At 42.0% G+C, this 19,849-nt stretch overlaps 7 protein-coding genes across 7 annotated transcripts; 5 read left to right on the top strand and 2 right to left on the bottom strand.

Annotated features, from left to right (window-relative positions):
• Window positions 1–1,832: 1,832 nt before the first annotated feature.
• Bfra_004571 (uncharacterized protein) lies at window positions 1,833–3,445 on the top strand (the record flags this gene model as incomplete). Its single annotated transcript, XM_037334972.1, has 4 exons — window positions 1,833–2,354; window positions 2,405–2,506; window positions 2,579–2,717; window positions 2,778–3,445. 4 exons carry the CDS (start codon window positions 1,833–1,835, stop codon window positions 3,443–3,445), a joined length of 1,431 nt encoding a protein of 476 aa, XP_037193506.1.
• A 1,270-nt stretch (window positions 3,446–4,715) lies between these two features.
• On the bottom strand, window positions 4,716–7,603 carry Bfra_004572 (uncharacterized protein; the record flags this gene model as incomplete). Its single annotated transcript, XM_037334973.1, has 7 exons — window positions 4,716–5,074; window positions 5,125–5,182; window positions 5,231–5,608; window positions 5,798–5,877; window positions 6,488–6,799; window positions 6,850–6,883; window positions 7,595–7,603. The coding sequence occupies 7 exons, from the start codon at window positions 7,601–7,603 to the stop codon at window positions 4,716–4,718; spliced, it is 1,230 nt and encodes a 409-aa protein (XP_037193507.1).
• Window positions 7,604–7,805: 202 nt separating this feature from the next.
• Bfra_004573 (uncharacterized protein) lies at window positions 7,806–8,240 on the bottom strand (the record flags this gene model as incomplete). Its single annotated transcript, XM_037334974.1, has 2 exons — window positions 7,806–7,868; window positions 8,121–8,240. 2 exons carry the CDS (start codon window positions 8,238–8,240, stop codon window positions 7,806–7,808), a joined length of 183 nt encoding a protein of 60 aa, XP_037193508.1.
• Window positions 8,241–10,736: 2,496 nt separating this feature from the next.
• Bfra_004574 (uncharacterized protein) lies at window positions 10,737–11,687 on the top strand (the record flags this gene model as incomplete). The annotated part of the gene is made up of 2 exons (XM_037334975.1): window positions 10,737–10,957; window positions 10,991–11,687. 2 exons carry the CDS (start codon window positions 10,737–10,739, stop codon window positions 11,685–11,687), a joined length of 918 nt encoding a protein of 305 aa, XP_037193509.1.
• Window positions 11,688–12,883: 1,196 nt separating this feature from the next.
• Window positions 12,884–14,553, top strand: Bfra_004575 (putative spermidine family transporter protein; the record flags this gene model as incomplete). Its single annotated transcript, XM_037334976.1, has 2 exons — window positions 12,884–13,223; window positions 13,280–14,553. The coding sequence occupies 2 exons, from the start codon at window positions 12,884–12,886 to the stop codon at window positions 14,551–14,553; spliced, it is 1,614 nt and encodes a 537-aa protein (XP_037193510.1).
• Window positions 14,554–15,392: 839 nt separating this feature from the next.
• Window positions 15,393–16,988, top strand: Bfra_004576 (putative benzoate 4-monooxygenase cytochrome p450 protein; the record flags this gene model as incomplete). Its single annotated transcript, XM_037334977.1, has 7 exons — window positions 15,393–15,429; window positions 15,483–15,679; window positions 15,738–16,009; window positions 16,144–16,269; window positions 16,329–16,336; window positions 16,418–16,824; window positions 16,872–16,988. The coding sequence occupies 7 exons, from the start codon at window positions 15,393–15,395 to the stop codon at window positions 16,986–16,988; spliced, it is 1,164 nt and encodes a 387-aa protein (XP_037193511.1).
• Window positions 16,989–17,610: 622 nt separating this feature from the next.
• On the top strand, window positions 17,611–18,756 carry Bfra_004577 (uncharacterized protein; the record flags this gene model as incomplete). The annotated part of the gene is made up of 1 exon (XM_037334978.1): window positions 17,611–18,756. One exon carries the CDS (start codon window positions 17,611–17,613, stop codon window positions 18,754–18,756), a length of 1,146 nt encoding a protein of 381 aa, XP_037193512.1.
• Between the last annotated feature and the right edge of the window lie 1,093 nt (window positions 18,757–19,849).

The raw sequence follows: 19,849 nt of genomic DNA on the forward strand, positions 1-19,849 counted from the left end.
AGGTAGGTAGCTTCTTCACCCCCAATATATTCCATTCTTTACAAGTATTACATGAGTAGCGTCTTCTCCCCAAAAGTATAGATAACTATCTACTTTTAATTGTGGAGGATTATTTCGTGATTCCCAGTTTATTCAGCTCACCGTACAGGATATCAATATTTGACAATACTTGACTTGACGGAAGCATATTCAGTAACTCCGTACCAGATGAATTCAAACCGTGCGTGTATAAGCTAAAAAGAAAGGAGTCAACTTTTGAACATAACTCCGCCGTTCTGGCGGGATAACAGGAGAGATGATGAAGATACTCGTACATCTACCTACTGGGTACATACTAGGTACATGTATCTACTAGATAAATATCTCTACATAATTATTGATAATAGAGTTGATGTATTTATGATTACTAGTAATTCCAATATGAAACAATAAAAAAAGGAGAAAAAAAAGTTGTTAAATGTCAATAAATAGCCCTGCCTTGCCACGTCTACGCGTACCCCTTCATGGAATCTCGTTTGTTTCCGTGCCTTAACTGATCTACACATGGGCTACTATTGAATTACCGGCAGTCAACACAACTGGACGACTGGTTACTGGTACTAACCATCATAAAAATAGTACGTACATATATATACCTATGCAGTCAGCATTATGACGAAAAGTCTAAACTTTATCTCCGTCATAATCCTTTTCATAAAATCCTGTCTTTTCTCCGGATTAATGTCCGTTTCTCCGTCTTCTATATCTTTACTCCGTACTGGTATCGGATGTGAATGCATCTTATCTATCCGGACCACTCTATTTGAAAATCATTGATCCAGAACCAAAAAGACTTGGATTCTTCACATTTTATGCATCCATCATGACACTTATGCATGACGTGACCGGAACACGGATGATATTGAAGGAGCTCAATAGGGCTGACACCAATAACACAAGTTACACAATTACGCCTTGGTAAAGCCAAGGATGATTAATCGCCCATCAGCCAATACGAAAGAAGCTTCCATTCGTTCGCGTTGGAAGGAATCTATCGCTCCGCGCCGAGCCTTCAGCCAGGTCGAGATTATTTTTCTATTTAACAATCGTCAGCCACTTACATCCGCCTAGACGCTATCAGTATATACTGGCTGCTTCATTCGATCGATTCGCATTTCAAAGTTCTTCCTCTACTTCCTCATCTACTCCATGCTTTGTAACGGCGATTGATCAGTTGAGATTAGAGGCGTTTGTTACCGATCCGACTTCATTCATTGAGACTTTAAGCCAAATCAGTTGAGTCCAATAAGGTACACATGATATTGATATACTTGAGAAGCTCTCTCTCATAAAAGAGCAGTGACATCTCTTTACCTATGTCTCAATGATCATTCTTTGCTTCGTCCTCTCATCGTTAGTCGCGACAAGGAACAGTAGTGTCACGTGCTCATATTGTCATCTGACTCGTGCACCTTCCCGTCACTTGACTTCAACACCTTAAAGCACTTTGGTAAGATGCCTTTTCCCGTCTACAACACAGTGGAGTTTGAGGGAGATGAGGATCGAAACAAAAAGCAAAGAAACGGGTCAACACATTCGCAATTTCAATGCTACGATTGCTTTTGAAATGAGAATTTCTTTGCATTGTGTTTCGAAGCAAGGATTCCCCTTTCAAACATGAGCGCCGTGTTCACTATGCATCATGTGCTTGTACACCAGCATGAAACTGCATTTTATCAATTCTGTATCAAAATCAAACAAATTCAAAGCGAAATGTTACATTCTTTCTTTCTCGAACGTTTTTGCTTCTTTTCCATATTTCCATCTCTGTCGAGTGAACTGAGATTCAAGAGATGGCCAACCACATATATTATGAACTCCCAGCGGATCCCATAGAAATTATTCCTAGACCTCTTACTTCATCACAACCACAGCTACAACCACCATCACAACAACCACCTTCATTGCCTCCCCGGAATTCTTCGGCTTCATCACCTGACGATAATGCGACGATTCGAGGTGTTCCTGGAGATGACCCATCTGCTATACCTCTACCACTCTTTACACGTCGATCGAATTCGAATCTCTTGAGTCAAACTTCAGCAAACTCTACTCACAATACTACACCAACACCTTCTCTAAACCGGCCTCCTATACCCACAGTTGAATCATACGAAAGCTCCTCCAATAATCCATCACCTCTCTCGCGTGACAGATCAGATTCAAATATCCATACCGGTCCAGCTCTTCCACCCCGAAGAATCTCTCAACACAATCCGAATGAAGTTTACTATACCCGAGATTCCCATAGAGTGGTCGCATATCTTATACCTCTTCCTAAACCAATCGATGTTTCTGATGCAGAATTTCCTCAGGTTCAATCCCCCTACCATTTCATATTGTGATTTCACTAATAGTCACTTAGCGCTATTTGATATATACACCACCCGCTGCTCATCTCCTTAAACCAGCTGAAGGCATTAAGGAAGGTAAACGGCATAAGGGAAAACGAGTCTGGCAGCGCGAGGTGTGTTTTTATCCTTTTGCGAAGTGTGTAATTTGATCACATGATCTTCAGCTGACCATCCTTTCACCATAGGTCAAGAAAGCCAAAACTTATGACGGCAAAACGATGAGTCTTAAAGGACTTCATAGTAAAACCACCAGAGGAGTAGTCTGGGGAATTAATTCCATCAAAAATACAGACATAACATTTCTCAACCGAGTGCCTCGAAAAGGTATTTTCTTCCTTACCCATCTCTCGCCAGACCTAAACTAATCCTCTACCCTTTCCTTAGAAATCGAGGAACTCCATCTGATACACCCGCCCACCATCCCTTATTCACCCATCGAGCTCCGCAACCAATTCCTCTCCCAACTAACCCGCACCAAAACCCGAGCTAAAAAGCATGCTGCGATCTCTACTCTTCTCCTCCTCCCAACCCTCCTAATCGACACATTCGCCGCCGTTATCTGGCCTTTCGGTGGTCTCTTTGAAGTAGACGCCGTATGGACTTTCACCTCCGTTCGCGGTTACCTCGTATCTCGCTCCGTAACCAAAAGATTATCCTCCCAAGACACAATTCACGATCACGAACAAATGCGCATCCAAGATCGGGAATTATACCTCCGCTTTCATAAATCTGAACAATTGAAAATCTTAGAAAGATATGTCAAAGAATTATGTCATAAACAAAATCCGAAAAGATTTGCAAGTGCGGGGGTGCCGCCGACGGAAACGGAGGTCTTGAAAGCGATGGGATGGGAACCGGATATGAGGGGGAGGGTTAAGAGTGGAGAGAGGGGGGGAATGCCGGAGGGTGGGATGAGGGATTGGGATGATGAGAGGTGGCAGGAACGAGAGGCAAAAGATGATTTACTGGGGGTTCTGGGGAAGGGTGCAAAGAGTTGGGATGGATGGTGCAAGAAGTGGGAGAAAAATCCTAAGAAGGCGGAAAAAAAGTGAAGGGATGAGAGTTGTGGAGGAGTGTAATTGAATGTATGATTTAGCGTAATGTAATATATGAATTTATGTTCCTAGTTGAAACTTGAACCAGTACTCGGCTACGTTCTTGTTAGTGAGAAGAAGTATAACATAGGAGTAGAAGAGAGCCCGATGAAGAGGCGAGATTGGTCGAAACGAATAGACTCGTGAGATGATTCTTAGCAGGGTGAATAAAAAAATTCATGTTGAGGCAAACGGGAAAAGCCAGTTTTGCCAGAGATCCGAATTCTCCTGTGTTTCGAGAACCTTTCATGGACGTTCAATTCATTCAGTGACTTCAGATCCCAGAATGCTAACCTAATCTGCTATTAGGAGAAATATGATTAATGTTTCTTTCAATAGGCCTAGTGTGTGGAAATTCCTTGAACCAAGTCAATGTTGCTAGTTCATAGTGAATTGTCACCTGTTCTTCTTGATAATTTCAATGTGAACTTGAAGTGGGTGATGAGAATGAAGTCTTAAATTGTGCTTTTATGTTTTAGTCGTAATTCTGGTGGGGGCTTATGAGAGCGAATTCTATTTAATGAATAGGAGAGAGAATAGGAGAGAGAAAAGGAGGGAGAAAGAAAGAGGGAGAAAGAAAGGGAGAGGAAGAGAAAGAGAAAAAGAAAAAGGAGAAGGAAATCAGTTTATAGACAATGAAAAGCCCTGAAAATCCGCCTACGCAAATGAAATTGACTGTAGCCACGAGCCGGCGTCTGAACTCGGGTTTAGCTTGACTTCTCACCTTTTCTGAGTAAATCATGCGCGTCATGCATCGATGTTGCAGGAACCCAGAGCCGTTTTGATTAACAATGGAAAAGAGATATTCCTGCAACAATGCTAAATAGAACAGTCCCCTTCCCCATGGCAAATTTATGGTGTGTGACAATGCTCCAAGCAGCGGAGGTCTTGTGTAAATAGAATTGATGGCCAAGTCGTCTCCGAATAAATGTTGTGAAACAAAATCAAATAAGAGATAATTATATGCAGTGCTCTCTCTGGCGATGAAGGCTGTGTAGCTCTACGAAGTTATTAAAATAATCTGACAGTCGTGTATCGTAAGCGAAAGAAGACTTAGTAGATGAGCAGTTTAATGTCATACTCAGGACCTGGGCTAGATTCCACTGTGAAGATTCGAAAAATCAAATGGCTGCTTGGATGAGAATTTCTCGCACCATTTTTTTTTACCACACACAGTGGGCACTACTACCCAGATAGTGTCGAGATTAGGGATTGATGGCTTGTCAAATTACCAGCCCAAATATGGAGATAAACAACCAGTGATACCATACGCATGGTCAATAGAAGCCGATAATGGCGATAAACTCTTTAGATCGATAACTTGGTTGACCTGCTCAGAGAAGAATGTAAATATCTCAACTTGGTTCACTTTTTCACGTTCACTCAGATACCCATTGATTTTTGATATCAACATCTCCCAGAAAGCATCTTCAGCTGTCTCCATATTTCCAATTCCAAGAGCGGTCGGTATCGATTTGTTTATCGTAATTTCGGCTTCCCGAAGCCGTTCTTTGGCGTATGACTTGTTTCGTCTCGTGGTTTTGCTGAATGATTTGAGCCCGCATCGAATCATGCTTCGCTTCGGGCCTGGCGCTTAGCTTTTCTGAAAATCTTTGAAAATTCAGTAAGTTTCGCACCAGAGACTTCTTCGGAGTCACTAGATGTGCCCATGTTGGTGACCATAGAGGTTGGAGACTTGTCTTTTTCATCATCTCAGTCCCAGACTCTCAAGACTTTCGTAACTTTTCCAGGCTCGATGCTGCGTAACATCTTATCAAAATCGAGTTCGCCCATTCTCGTTATGATGGCCGGCGATTTAAATACGTTTCTCACTGGACTTACGCTATTGATAAAACGGAATGGTGCTAGCTTTTTGGTTAATCTTCTTGAAGGGAATCTGTTTCGTATGCCTTGTCTGTCCGAAGAAATGATGTAGGGGTTTGTCGGGAACTGTGGAAAATTTGATTGTTCGTACGCTATCTGCTCTCGCAAAGCTTGTGCTTGCTGCTGCGAAAGGTTAGAATATCCATAGCGCTGTGGCGATTCGGATTGTTGCCATTGTGTCTGTTCATGGCACGGCATAAGAGGGCTAGCCTGAACCTCGTCCGTAAAGCCATTGGTCTTGTGGGACAGAATTAGGATAATAGTAATCATAGGCGTTAGAGGCTGATACGTGGTAGGCACTTGAGCTCCCATCATAGGTAGTAGTGTAGTGTGGCAATGAAAAATGTTGCTTGAAATTTTCTGACATTGTCGATGAAATAATGCGACTTCATTAACACCCTCTAGAGATTCACATAATTATTATACTTCCATTCGTAAAACTTGAATGTCTTGTCCTGCGTGTCGTCTGCTGATATGCCGCTTAATGTTGTCAGCTCGAACTGAGCCTTTGTAGCCATTAGTATGGGACATATCACAATTTCTTGCCGAACAAAAATGAAGCAAAGGGCCAATAATGCTATGAGATGCACGATGTCGTTCGAGGTCTCTGTTTTTGCGAATGGCTTTTGTGAGCAGCCGGGGAAATCGCATTTGAGATTTGGATCGTGAATCTTGAGATGTCGCCTTGTATTAATAGTTAGTATCAAAGCTCGAATAAGATAAATGCCTCGGCTTATTCTTCCAATACTCTGAAATAAACTTGACATGGGAGAAATTCTATATTGTACATCGACATGTCTAAAGTTGGTCACAAAATCTCAAGAAAATGTAAAGCCACGAGCATTGCGAACGTGAATTTTGTTACGTCGCCTTTCGTAAAAGGGGAAGGGACGTCTTTTGTGTAATTTGAAATTCAACCAGATAATTAAAAAACGATCATCGGAGCTTACATGAGAATAGCTTCTGTATTGCAACCTTTCTGACAAATAGTGCAAAAGTGCTTTGCATCTTTAGTAGTCTTCTTTCCTGAACTCTCTTGTGGAGAGCTCCCAGAAGAAACATTTGTCGGAAGATAAGGATAGCTACTTGGAGTGACATCGGTTTAGTTGTAGGCACTGTTGTCCAAGGCAGGAGTTCTAGCATATGATTGCGCGTAACAAGGCTCATCACGTGGGCGGCTAGAGCCAGAGCCCATATCTTGGCGATCATCGACGTCTGCATTTGGAAGTGTTTCAAAAGGAAATATAGACGGTGATGCATCGGTAATCACGGGTGGGATGTTGTAAGTATCTTGCTGTGATTCCGAGCTCGGCTTATCGTTGAAGAAATTGAGAAATTCTGAACATGGATCGTTGTCGAATTGTTCAAAATCACCCGAATTGAAGTTTGTGAAGTCTAGAGGGTTGTCGTAGAAGTCGTCGTTTCTACCTATAATTGATTGAGCAAAAGGGTTTCATCACTCACACCAGTTTACATACCTAATTGCAAATCATCATAACTCGAGATAAGTTGCTATGCGGAGATCCACGTCTCCGCTCGTCAAAATTAGATCTGAGATCTTGCAGCAAAATGCTGTCAGATCTCAGTTTAGAGGACTAGATGTCCCTTATCTCATAAAATTTTGATAAATATAATGAAAGGGAGCAATCGCGAATCTTATGTGCATTCAAACGGAGGCCCTGCGACTCAACTCTTAGGGGTGGCTGCGCACATAGATTCAGACGGCCAATGATAGATATTGCTACCCAGTGTGACCTTGTGGCTGATTCATCAACCAATAAAAATGGTAAAATCATAGCGAGGCCTCCGGACAAGGGGGAAATGAGGCTGTAGATGGCAAGAAAGCTTTCTCTGATTGGTGAATAAAGAAGGGCGAGACTTCTGTTAGATAAGATTTATTGAGGTACCACACTTCGTAGTTTTAGTAGAACTCATAATAATCTTCAAGGTGTACGTTTAATGGCGCTCGGAGGACATCACATGACCGCGCTAGCCACTCTCCCACTTCCACATCAAATTCGTTAAACACAAACCAGCATTTAATAACACTATACCACGAACGAGACTGTAACACAAAGAACCAGATCACAATCAACACTAGCTAATTCTATATAACCTAGGCAATTATCCAATAATCAATTGAGGGTGGCTAAACGTTTTTCGAAGTACAACAGAAGCATCTTAAACCACCACAAAGTCCAAGCGCGATCCAACAGTACGTACGTTTGACATCGTGCGAATCCTCCACTTTGGTACCACCAACCACAGATCTGACCTCGCTTCGAGAGCCCCGGGTCTTGGGTCATATCCCCTTCCAACATTTTCCCCCGCACTCTAAAGGCATGTGTTCTTAGATGTAATCCCAACGTTTCTTGCTTTTATTACTTTTTTTGATTCGTAGCGCCGGAATTTTATGTAAAACAAAAGGCCTCTTTCAAGGTCTGGTCAAGGATCGTTTGACACTGCTGCGATCAAGGCCATGTGCGCTCGTGTTACACTATTCGGTCGCTCGCTTGGCCCTGCAAATGACCCCTCTTTCCACAATGTTGGTACCAAAATATGTTTTTACATTCTCCGTTTACACGGGAATAGCCCAGTCCATATCCTGAGTATCAGACTGCTTTCCATAAAAATACAATCCTCAACAGAGACCTGGTGCAAATCCTAAAATTCCAAGGAAATGTCGATTCATCTATTGTAGCTCTGTGTGTGGTAACTCATCGGAGAGCGTTTCATGTGCACCAGACACAGGATAGCTGACGGTATGAGAAAGCGGCATTGGTACTGCGATTATGGGTGCTGAAAGGACGAAGAGAGCAACGGCAAAGATAATTCTGGGGGAATTGAAAGTAGTGTTTGGGAATTGCATTTTGAATGAGTTAATTGTGGGTATGAATTCTGGTTTTCGATTAGCTGTGAGTATTATAAGAGAGGAACGAGCGTACTCTTTGATATTGGAATCGAATGATAGAACTTTCTCCTTTCTTTACGATTTACTCCGTTGGACTTTGAATGACCACAAAAAGTTGAGATTATAGTTTTTAGTTTCTCTTCTTGCCTATGGAAATTCGCGAGTACTTATGTATTCAATTCTAAAACCTCTGACCTCTTCGGCGTAGATTTTTTGTTGGGATCGGGCGGTTATGAGCAATATCAATCTTGACATAAGATACCCACTTGAATATATCTGGCCTTCAGAAATTGTTCTTTTATTAAATATCAGTAGCCATGAATAGGGTGATTCAATGCGCTACGAAAAGTATCAACTAAAAATCTTATTGAAAGTCGAAGTGAAGAAACCAAGGATGCCTTTGGAAATCTGGAGCGAGAAATATTGAGCAATATTTGCTCCTTCTTTTGTGAAGCCTGGCACAAATAAACACGTTCTTCCCTACATTCCAACTATCTCTGTTGTGAATTAGTTCACGCGTTTTAATGGTGGGCGTATTGAGGAATGTAATACTTTGGATATTGCTTGGCATGTACCTTGAAAAATATGTTCTGTCTCAGAGTCACTTAACCGTCAGACGTGGTATCAGTGAAAGTGGTATAAAGACGTTTTCCTAGATTTCACTCTGATATCAAGTCAGTTCAGGAGATGTGATGGATATTTGACAAAATAACCTAGTCAAGAATCAATAACTATTCGATACAAAGGAGACCATTTTATCTCCTCTCATTACACATTGGAGAATTTTGGATATCCCGCACGTCACTTAGAAACAGACACTTGAAACTTTCTATGCTGCATGCGCCACATTTTGCCAGAAAAACAAGCGTGATGTTAATTATAAAATAATACTTGACAGCTGAGGTTGGCGAAACACAAACTGTTGCTCTTGGCAATTTAAACCAATTGAAGATAGAAGGACCGTTATTTACCATGCATGATTTCTTGAGACCGAGAGCGAGACCGAGAGCTAGACTGATGAATGTAGGCAAAGAAATGTTGGTTAGTACACAGCATTACGAATGAGATATCTAAAAATTTCTCGTGTTGGCTTCTCGTGTCAGCCCGCTGAAAAAAGAGACGTTCGGGACCAATGATTCTACATGGAATGAAGAGTCAAGAGTTAATAAATCAGCCCTATCATCTGCAAACGCGCTACGAGAAGAGCCATGGGGTTTGATAGTGAATGTAGCAAAAATACGTTTGACACGACGACCTCCAAGTCGGTTTGTCAGATAGTTTACTAGAGATTGAAATGTTTGAGTCTTTTGAGAAAGTTTTGTGCTTCTAATAAGTAAGAGATCTAAGCTTCGAAACGAGAGACTTCTCAGTAGATAGATGGTCGCATTATGCCATTCAGTTTTGGGTGTCCAGTCAAGCGAAAAGCGAAGCCAAGGCACAGGATAGGCACAAAAACGACGTAGGTAGGCGAAGTGGAAAATGTTCAAGTAAGAATCAGTATGAAGCGAAGGGTAGAGTGCCCTGGCCTAAGACGCGTGAATGGAACTACCAACATACAGCCCTCTTATTGACCGAAGGTGTGGGACTAAATATACGAGGTGAAAACAAGAGATGAAACAGCGAAGTTCAGGTGAACACTGCACATTCAAGGGTTAAGGAGGCAAGCTTTCAGAGCCCATATTCATCCTGTCATTGCAGGACAAAGGATATGAATACAAGTTGGAGGTATTTTAAGATTAGCGGAGATGCACATGTTCTAGAGCAAATCCTTGACTTGTAGTTAACTATGCTTGGGGTAATAAATATATCTCAAATTGAATCCAATATATAGTGTGTATCTGTGACTGCATTTTCACCTTTTGTAGATGAAGATAGCTGACTAACCTGATACGGCTTTCCTTCTTTTCTTGCCTATCAAAATTCTCTCCACTACATGACTGCCATGTATAACTTTGTAGGCGAAGTGAATTTTCAATATTCACTCGAACTAATTTCCTCAAGTTGCTCCAAGAATATGAAGACCTCATAGAAGAGATGCTCATCAAAGCGGCGTCCACTTAGAATCAAATTACCTTGTCGAATGAAAGGCGCAGTTCTCTCTCTGAAGCCGTATTGGCTTAAACCATACTATGTTTCCGAGATATTTGGTACAGTACTCCCGTGAAAGATTCACCGGTACGGTACAGCCTGGTATCTCAAGCTTTTCAATCCCCATAAAAGGATGAGCTCTTTCCCGCATATAATTTTAGTTTCCATCAATACAACATTAGAACAAACCCTTAGACTCTTCACGCAAGAAAGCACCACGTCTGACCCTTTCTCTGTCTCTTTCTACCTCGGTACATCCTCAAATCCACTGTAAGTGAAAAGAAACTTCTTTTGACGAGCAAATAACTGACGATACTTCAGCTCAAATCACAATCGAAACCCTAAAACCTACTACACAACTTCAACATGCTCTTCCTTAACCCGAGCCACATCATGCCAAGCATGATTGGACTTCTCTCATTCCTCTCAGTCACTGTCCCATTCGTCAACGCGACCCCAATTGTCTCCAAGGTAGTTTCACTTGCACCTCGCGCCGATCCTGGATTTACATGCCACATGGCTCCTGAAAACTACTGCACCATCGGTATCACTGTAACTCCATCGAGGATCGTCGAAGAACAGCCTGAGTTCATTTAACTATTTGATAGTTACTGTAATAGATATGGATTCATGGAATCGGGTTTCAATATCGACATGGCCAGCCGTCTTCCATATAAGATTGTCGGAACACTATCAGCCGGAGAAAGTGCCATGGAACGCATTGCAACCAACCCCAGCATTTGCTATGCTGGTAGATGTTGGGGATCAAATGATCCTTGCTGGTACATTGTCCCTATCGGCAATGGAAAAGACCAGTGGCAAAATGTTTGTGTATTCCAATGCAACAAAATGAATACCCGCCGAGACAACACAGTTGAGGCCATTGATGAAGCATCAGTTGATATTAAGGTTCTTGACGAACCAATCGAGGCTCGTGATGGAGAAATCATTGAGACTCGTGATGGAACAATCGGTCGTCGAGGAGATCTTTGCCATCATGCCGATCCTGGCTACTGCACCATTGCCGTCACAGTCACACGTTCAAGACTTGCTGCGGGAATTACGGATGATATGGTTTACCTTTTTGATAGTTCTTGCCGTCAAATTGGAGGCATGTTTTCGCATCAAAACATTAATATGGCCAGTCAACTTCCATATAAGATTGTCGGTCACATGGCATTTAACAACCAACGTCTTACCGCCTTCCCTGATTTCTGCTATGCGGGAAGATGTACCACTGCGTATAATGGTTGCTGGATTCATTCCGATATTGGCGATTTTCAATGGGTCAATCGTTGTCAATTCCCCTGCAATTAACCACAATATTGACCGTTGAGCACACGAATGATTCAGCAATGCCGATGGGAAAGTAGGAAAACTGGATCTATCGAGGTGATCGACTGATTAAAGAAGCAGATCAATCAGCATCGCTGGCAGATAAGCATATGAATTGCTTTTTGCATGGATTTGACAGCGTATGCTGATTTCGGGTATTTCTTTTGTTATCTGATGGCAGGTCTGACATCTCAGGAAGTTTGGGCGTCATGGTACTAATGATTGATTTGGTTTCGCATGTTGAGGTGCTCAAGCTTTTTAGCGTCGGAGTTTATATGTGGCGGATCGGCTGATGAGCGGATGGGTGCTTCCCAAGGTGAAAACCTATTTAGACTCGAAGAAGCTACGAACAAGTCAATCATAAAGAAAATACATCAAAATCACATTCTACTTTCGAAACGTGAGATTGTTTATGCAATATGTAGAGAGCTTCCATTACTTTTGATTTGAAATGCAAAAATGGAAAATGTAGAATCAAATTACGTGTACAACGAATGTACCTAGGTAAAATGTAGGGAAAACGAGAAATTTGCCCCTAAATGAACGATGTATTGATAGTTGTACCTCGGTTCATTCTTAGTGGTGCATTGGATTTCCTCAACTACTGAGTCAATCACACCACACCGAAAGAACTTTCCTCCAGTTTCGGTCCTACTGATCCCTTTAAAAAATCCTTTAAAACAAAATTATAAATAAAGTTTTTACCTTGGCAAAGCGTGTATCCTATAGTGAACCATGGTTATTATACTAGAAACGCATAGTTATCAGTGCCGCATTCCGTGCGTCACAGGCGTTGTCGATCTAGAACAGCCGAAGAATGATCTTGAGCCCCCAAAATCACAAATTTTCCTCCCATTTGGTTGGTTGTCTGGCGGTAAACATTTGAATCTATGAGAAAAAGGTAGAAAGCCCTTCAAACTTGCCGAGGTTAAGTGATCATTTCTTGATGATACGGCCGCAGTGGGTCGCTAGTTTTGTGGATTTTATGTGGATTTACATCATACTAATCGCTAGAACTTTCATCCTACCCGGAAATTATTCAGTAGTGAAGGGTACCAAATAATAACATAATAAGGAGGCTGTCTCGCACCATGGATCTTATTCTTCATCCATCTCAAAGATTGTGATCGTCTCTCAGTTCAAATTCTCCATAAGATTTTGGATCTTTTGCGTGCAATATGTTCGACTTAGCACCCCGCCCCGATGAACCGATCGTTATCTCAACGACCCATAAATCATATCGATTAGGAAAAGATAGAGGATTGCCCCCTCATCTTGTTGGTGAACAGAGCAACTATCTCGTCGAACTAACAGATGAAAATGACCCTGCCAATGCAAAGTCATGGACTTTTGGGAGGAAGATGAGAACTGCTGCAGTTCTTGGATTTGATACTCTTATCGCATCATGGGGTTCATCTGTATACTCAGCAGCTGTGGCACCAGTTGCCTACGAATTTGGTGTCAGTGAGGTTGTGTCTATTCTTGGTTTGACTTTATACATCTGTGGTTTTGCAACCGGTATGTTATCCTCTTAATTTGTACCTTGAACATCATGGCTAATGAACATCTTACAGGTCCCTTGTTCTTCGGTCCAATATCTGAACTCTATGGTCGAAAGAAACCCATAACTTTAGCATGCTTTGTTTTCACTTGCTTTATGTTTGCAGCGGCAACTGCCAAGGATTTCCAAACATTGATGTTATGTCGATTCTTCGCAGGTGTCTTCGCCTCTTGTCCTTTGGCTGTCGTCGGTGGCGCTTTCGCTGATATGTTTGGAAACGAGACCCGAGGTATTGCTATTGCTGCTTTCTCGGCATTGGTGTTTATCGGCCCCTTCATCTCGCCTATCGTTGGAGCATTCATCACCGTATCCCACCTTGGTTGGAGATGGACTGAATACATCACTGGTATCATGGGTGCTCTCGCTTTCATTCTCGACATCTTGTTCCTTGAGGAAACATATGCCAAGACACTTCTCCAAAGCCGAGCAGGAAAGATTCGCAAGGAAACTGGTAACTTCGCCATTCACCATATCAGTGAAGAAGAGATCATCAGCTTCGATGATCTTGTCAGAAAGCACTTGTTCCTTCCATTCAAGCTTCTCTTTGGAGAACCAATTGTATTCCTCATCACAATCTATACCGCTTTTATCTATGGTATCTTGTACCTTTTCTTGGAAGCCTACCCTATTGTGTTCGCCGAATACCGTGGAATCGACCCAGCAGTTGCAACACTACCATATTTAGGAATGATCATCGGTGTTCTCTTCGGTTGTGGTATCGTCATTGCCTTCGAGCCAAGATATAATCGCAAACTCAAGGCAAACGGCGGTATTCCAGTTCCAGAGGAGAGACTTGTTCCAATGATGGTTGGTGCTTGTCTATTTCCTTGTGGTCTATTCTGGTTTGCATGGACAGGAAACTATCCATCCATCAACTGGGCCGCTCCAACTGTCAGTGGTATATTGACTGGAGCTGGTATTATGACCATCTTCTTACAAGCTTTGAACTACCTTATCGATTCATATTTGTTTGTCGCTGCCAGTGCCATCGCTGCCAATACCTTCCTTCGATCTTTCTTCGGTGCTGGATTCCCATTGTTTGCCACAGCAATGTTCCACAATCTCGGTGTACAATGGGCTGGTAGTTTGTTGGGTTTCTTGGCTATCGCATTTTTACCAATTCCTTTCTTGTTCTACAAGTATGGTGAAAGATTGAGAAAGATGTCTCGTCATGCTCCAACCGATTTCGGTGTACCTAAGAATCAGCCAGTCGACGAGGAGACTGGCACTGCAGTTACCACTGCAGCACCTTCGATTGAAGAGGAGAAACCAGAACAGGTGGTGTAATGCAATGTATTATGATGGTAAATACACTGAGATTTTGGATGGAATGACTGATATGAAGTATACTTGTCTATGATTATTTTTCATGAGATGATTTAGCATCGTTGCATTTTGATGGCGTCGTTGGTATCAATACCCTGGTAGAAGCGTTGCATTTTTACATAGAATAGAACTTATACACCTTAATTTATATATCATATATTAGAAACAAACCGCAGTTTTTGGATTCATATGTGAGATCTCGATCGTGAGGTGTGAGGCGCGAGCGAGAAGAGAACGAGCAAGGAAACAGATTTGATCCGTATCACGTGACAGGTACAAGATTGCCCTGATTTTTTGACCCTGCAACAACGGACTGTTCTCGTTCCTATCTTCACCACCATGTATCATTACCCCGCTCAGGTTTTCAATTCGACATCTATCAAGAGATGGCAGGCATATATACCCGCAGTCTCATGCATTATGCACGTTGGAATCGATCTGGTTAGGGCATCACATGGAGTGCATGCTGCTTATTTGGTGGAGATACTAGCCTCATTGATAACCGCGTCTGACACGCCCATCTTATAGTGTGTCACTCTCATGGCTATATATCCTCACGATTCTCCCAAACTACATGCAGATTTCTTTGTTGAAGTCTCGTTAAAAAAATGCGTTACTACATTCTGATTTTCGGAATTTTACTCAGTCGAATACCGTTTTGCGGGATCCTAACAGTGTTTCTCACAACAGCGCTCATAGTCAATCGATATCTCGTATGGTCTTGCCTTCGCCATATTCCTGGACCACGATTGGCACCATTCTCAAATTTATGAAAGCTAAAATCAGCATTATCTGGCAGAATGCCAGAAGCGTTGAATGATGTGTGCGAAACATATGGTTAGCATACCTTGATTTGACTCGAAATTTACCATGCTTGTTCAGTCTGGAAGGCTCATTGGCACGTATCGGACTAAATGATCTGATTTGTAGTGATACTGATTTCATTCGACGTATGGGTACTGCAAAGTTAGGATATCGTCGATCGAGATTTTATAGTTCTTTCGCTTTCAATCCTGATCAAGATACTATATTATCGACTGCAGATGAGAAAATTCATGCCGACCTGAAAATGAAGACTGCTGCAGGTGTAGGTTATTCACTTCGAAAAGCCTAGCTATGGGAGCTGTATTGATTCCCTTGACTAGTATTCGGGCAAAGATGTTGAAAACCTTGAACAATCAATTGATAGGCAACTCAATGCATTCATTAATTTGATTGAGCGAAAATATCTTTCAACGCCAACCAGTTTCCGACCCTTTGAAATTGCTAAGAAGATTCAATACTTCACATTGGATGCAATTACAGATGTGGCTTTTGGGACGCCTTTCGGGTGTATTGCTCAAGATGACGATATGTATGATTACATCAAGACTGTTGAACAACTACTACCGGCTGCTGTAGTTGCAGGAGTCTTGCCGTGGTTGTTAACTCTATCACGAAGTTTTATTTTCAAACGATTTCTACCATCAGAAAAAGATAAGCTCGGTTTTTGAAAATTGATTCATTATGATTGTTACACCCCTATGAGGAGAAAAGGCTAACAAGTTATAGAGTTGCAAAAGTTATTGTTGCGAAGCGATTTGGAGAATCAGAAGAGGTCCAGAATGATATGCTTGGTTCTTTCATTGCCCACGGACTCACTCAAGAAAAAGCCAATTCCGAGACACTGCTTCAGGTGTTTGTCTCAACGATCTTCTTTTCATTTTCATGGGCCTGGAAAGCTAATACTAGGATAGAATCGCTGGTACAGACACGACTGCCACGGCAATTTGAGCTATGTTACTTCATATTACAACTTCTTCAACTTGCTATACGGTCTTGTAAGCTGCTATTGATGAAGGCGTCAAAAATGGCAAAATATCTTCCCTGGTAACTGATAATGAAGCAAGAGCCATTCCTTATTTGCAAGCAGTTACCAAGGAAGGTCCTCGGAAGTTTCCTGTAATCGCTGGACTTCTACCAAAAATGGTACCTGAAGGCGGCGATATTATTAATGGCTTTAGTATCCCAGCTGGAACAGACGTTTCACTTAGTTTAACTACTATTACGCATTCGAAAGCTACGTTTGGGCCAGATGCACATATTTTCAGGCCAGAAAGGTGGCTCGAAGGTGGCGACAATGATAAACTAAGAACAATCAATCTCGCAGCCGATTTAGTATTTGGATCTGGGAAATGGTCTTGTTCCGGGAAGAATATAGCTATGATGGAAATGGGAAAGGTTCTTGTGGAAGTAAGTTACCTTGACAGTAGGGAATCCAACAAACTGACATCACAAAGTTATTCCGAAGATTTGATATATCCTTGGTAAATCCGACCAAGCCGTGGAAGTCGTTCAGTGCCGGGGCATATATACAATCCGATCTTTTAGTTCGGTTCGCGAAGAGAACACATTGATAGATGAGGCCGGATACCTTGCGGATACTTCAGCGAGGTCCAAGATTTCAACCCAAGGCATCGTCGCAAATTTGACAAACTTCACCTGGAAGCAATCATATCTAAATATTGACATATTCATTTACAGCAAAAAGTCTTGCCATAGTTATTCACCTCTGAATGGTAATCGAGGCACCAGTTGCAGCACGTGCTTGAGATCGTAAAGTTAATTTTTCTTTTTATTCTATCGATCACCGTACAAAGGTTACGTCTTTCGAATCATCACATGACTCGTACTTTCGTGTCACTTCCATTCTACATGTGTCGAATACTTTAACAATCCAAATGACTAAATCACCACTCCTGTGATTCACATGCTGTGAATATGCGACAATGATTCATAATACTCCATCTGTATTCTATTGTGTTAGTCACTTTGATACAAAGCCGAACCGAATCTTTCTACTCGCAACCATACAAAGTAAAGCCTTCGAAGCTCATGGATAGATTTTTTACCATACCGAGTCTATCCATTTCATCTAGCACTGTAGAGCTTTTGCAGCCCATGTCACTTGTTTCTCTTCATTTTCAATAGCAGCATGGCATTTTTTAGTACTCACGAACAGCGCTCATTTTTTTCACCATGCAACAGTCTCCCAAACCCCCAGATAATTCCCTGCACAATCAGAATCGCACCTTATCCTTCCACTCCCTCCTAAACCTCGCATCTCTAAGTCCTTTACGTAACTTTTTAGCCCGCGCTCCCATTTCATCAAATAGTTCATCCACCTCCTCAATCAGCACACCAGCCCCTTGTATTCCTCAGATTCACCCTGGCGAGTACGAGACCTACAAATCCGTCAACAAACTCCTTTCGACATTCAACTCTCGTTCCATCGCTAAAGCCCGTCGGGCAAATGCCAAATCCAAAGCCCAGCTTCTCCATAATGAAGAGGAAGATACATATCGTAGTATTCACTGCGGCGATCAAAACTGTTGTTTTTCCTCTCCCTATTCAGTTTATCGCACACGTTCAAGCCTATCCTCATCTATTACGCGATCTAAAAATATCCGATCACAATCTCGATCTCGATCCGTTTCGAATCCAAATTTACGGCTCGCCAGTTTGAAAGGCGATGAGAAATCCTTAGCCCCGTCTGTTTCTTCATTATCCCTACATCCTTTTCGCAGATCCCTTACTATTACTGGAAGTTCAAAACGGTCGACTTCTCTTTTTTCAGGAAGTCCACCGCCATCGGGAGAATCGCTACGGCCTTTGTATAAATATCCTGAGCCGGTTGGACCGAGAAGTTCTAGTTGGTTGAATGGACAGCTAGGTATGGGGGTGGAGAGGTCGAAAAGCGTTAGTTGGACTCTAGATATGCCGGTCAATCGTCGAAGAAGGGACAGTCAGCATTATCGACCGAGTAGCTTATCTCGATTTTCATGGACGGCAGAGGATATTGAATTGGGTTTGATGAAAGAAAACATAACTGTGAAAGAGAAAGGCGAAAGGGAAATTGCGTACGAATGGGATGGAGCTTTTGGATGGACACAAGCTTGTAAGGAATGTGGAAGAGAAAGATGTGTCAAATGCTCAGGGATTGTGTTTGAACAGATTGTTGAGGAGGGAGAGACCGTCACTGGGGAGGAAGGGATATTTAATATTTGTACGCCGTGTGTACATGGGTTTTGTCCAGGGACAAAAATGTGGTTGAGAATTAAATGTAGGACGTGTGGAGAAGTAGGATGTTTAAGGTGTAGTAAGATATATGTGATGGAGAGTTAGGGTAGTTAAAACATATCAATAACGTACATAGAAATGAGTGGGTCGAATGAATGATACTCAATTATCAAGAATATAATGCATCACCGAATCTTTCTGCTACTGTATTTTAGAAAGAACCGGCTTCAGACTCATTCATGATAGAATTTTGCAGATACCCACACTAGGGGGCTAAAAGCAAGAACTGAATGCACATAAGAGCAGTCTTAATAATAATCCAATGACAAGGTCTGTATGTATCAAATTACTTGCTTAAGCAAGCTATGTAGATTGCAGTATTATACTTCCTGGGGAAAGGAAAAGGTGTCAGGCGATAGACGTAATTTGAATGATAATTCGACGAGCATGAACACTTTCTGATTCTTAAATCAAAACATTAACATTCATCCCGCCCCTTTAGTAATCATGTAGCTCATCGCTCTCACCACATATTGCAGGTGGACCACAAAATTATTCTGGTGGTCACCCTCAAGTGCAACATTTTGCTAACTACATGATACATACCAGAATGGCATGGGGGAGAAACAAACAACCAGCTATACAACCTAGGACTGGACCAATCAGGCAAATTTATGAGGACTATTACCTTCTTACTCTGTAGAGATCTAATAACAGGATCTTAAGTAATTTACGAGCATCCCTTGAGGTTAGAGCCCGAGATGGTAGGCCCAGGGTGATGAGTGAAACATCGGTAGAGGTCTAACTTAGATGGAAAAAATTAGTCGTTGCTTTCTGTTTTAGAAAAAGGATGCTTTTAGGTATAAGTTGAGTTTGAAGTGACAACTGGGCGTACTAACTCGGTAAACGCATTGCTTCATAAATCTTGCAAACGAGGATGTAATTCTCGATTCAGACCGCAGCTTGAGTTTGAGAAACAGGAAGATATAGACCAATTTTTAGCAAAAAGGGCATCATCACGTCCCAGCTGTAACAAACATCTTAACACAGTTTCCAGCAATTGAAAACGTTTGACTTGCTAGCTTTGCATTTCCAGTATCGTGAGTTTTTGCCATCCTTCGTACGACCGGACCTTGCGGTACATAGGATGATGGACAGATGATGCTTGTTTTACAGTTTGCATGCATACCAAGTATGA

This window comes from Botrytis fragariae, assembly GCF_013461495.1.
Source record: "Botrytis fragariae strain BVB16 chromosome Unknown tig00000050, whole genome shotgun sequence".
NCBI classification, from domain to species: domain Eukaryota; kingdom Fungi; phylum Ascomycota; class Leotiomycetes; order Helotiales; family Sclerotiniaceae; genus Botrytis; species Botrytis fragariae.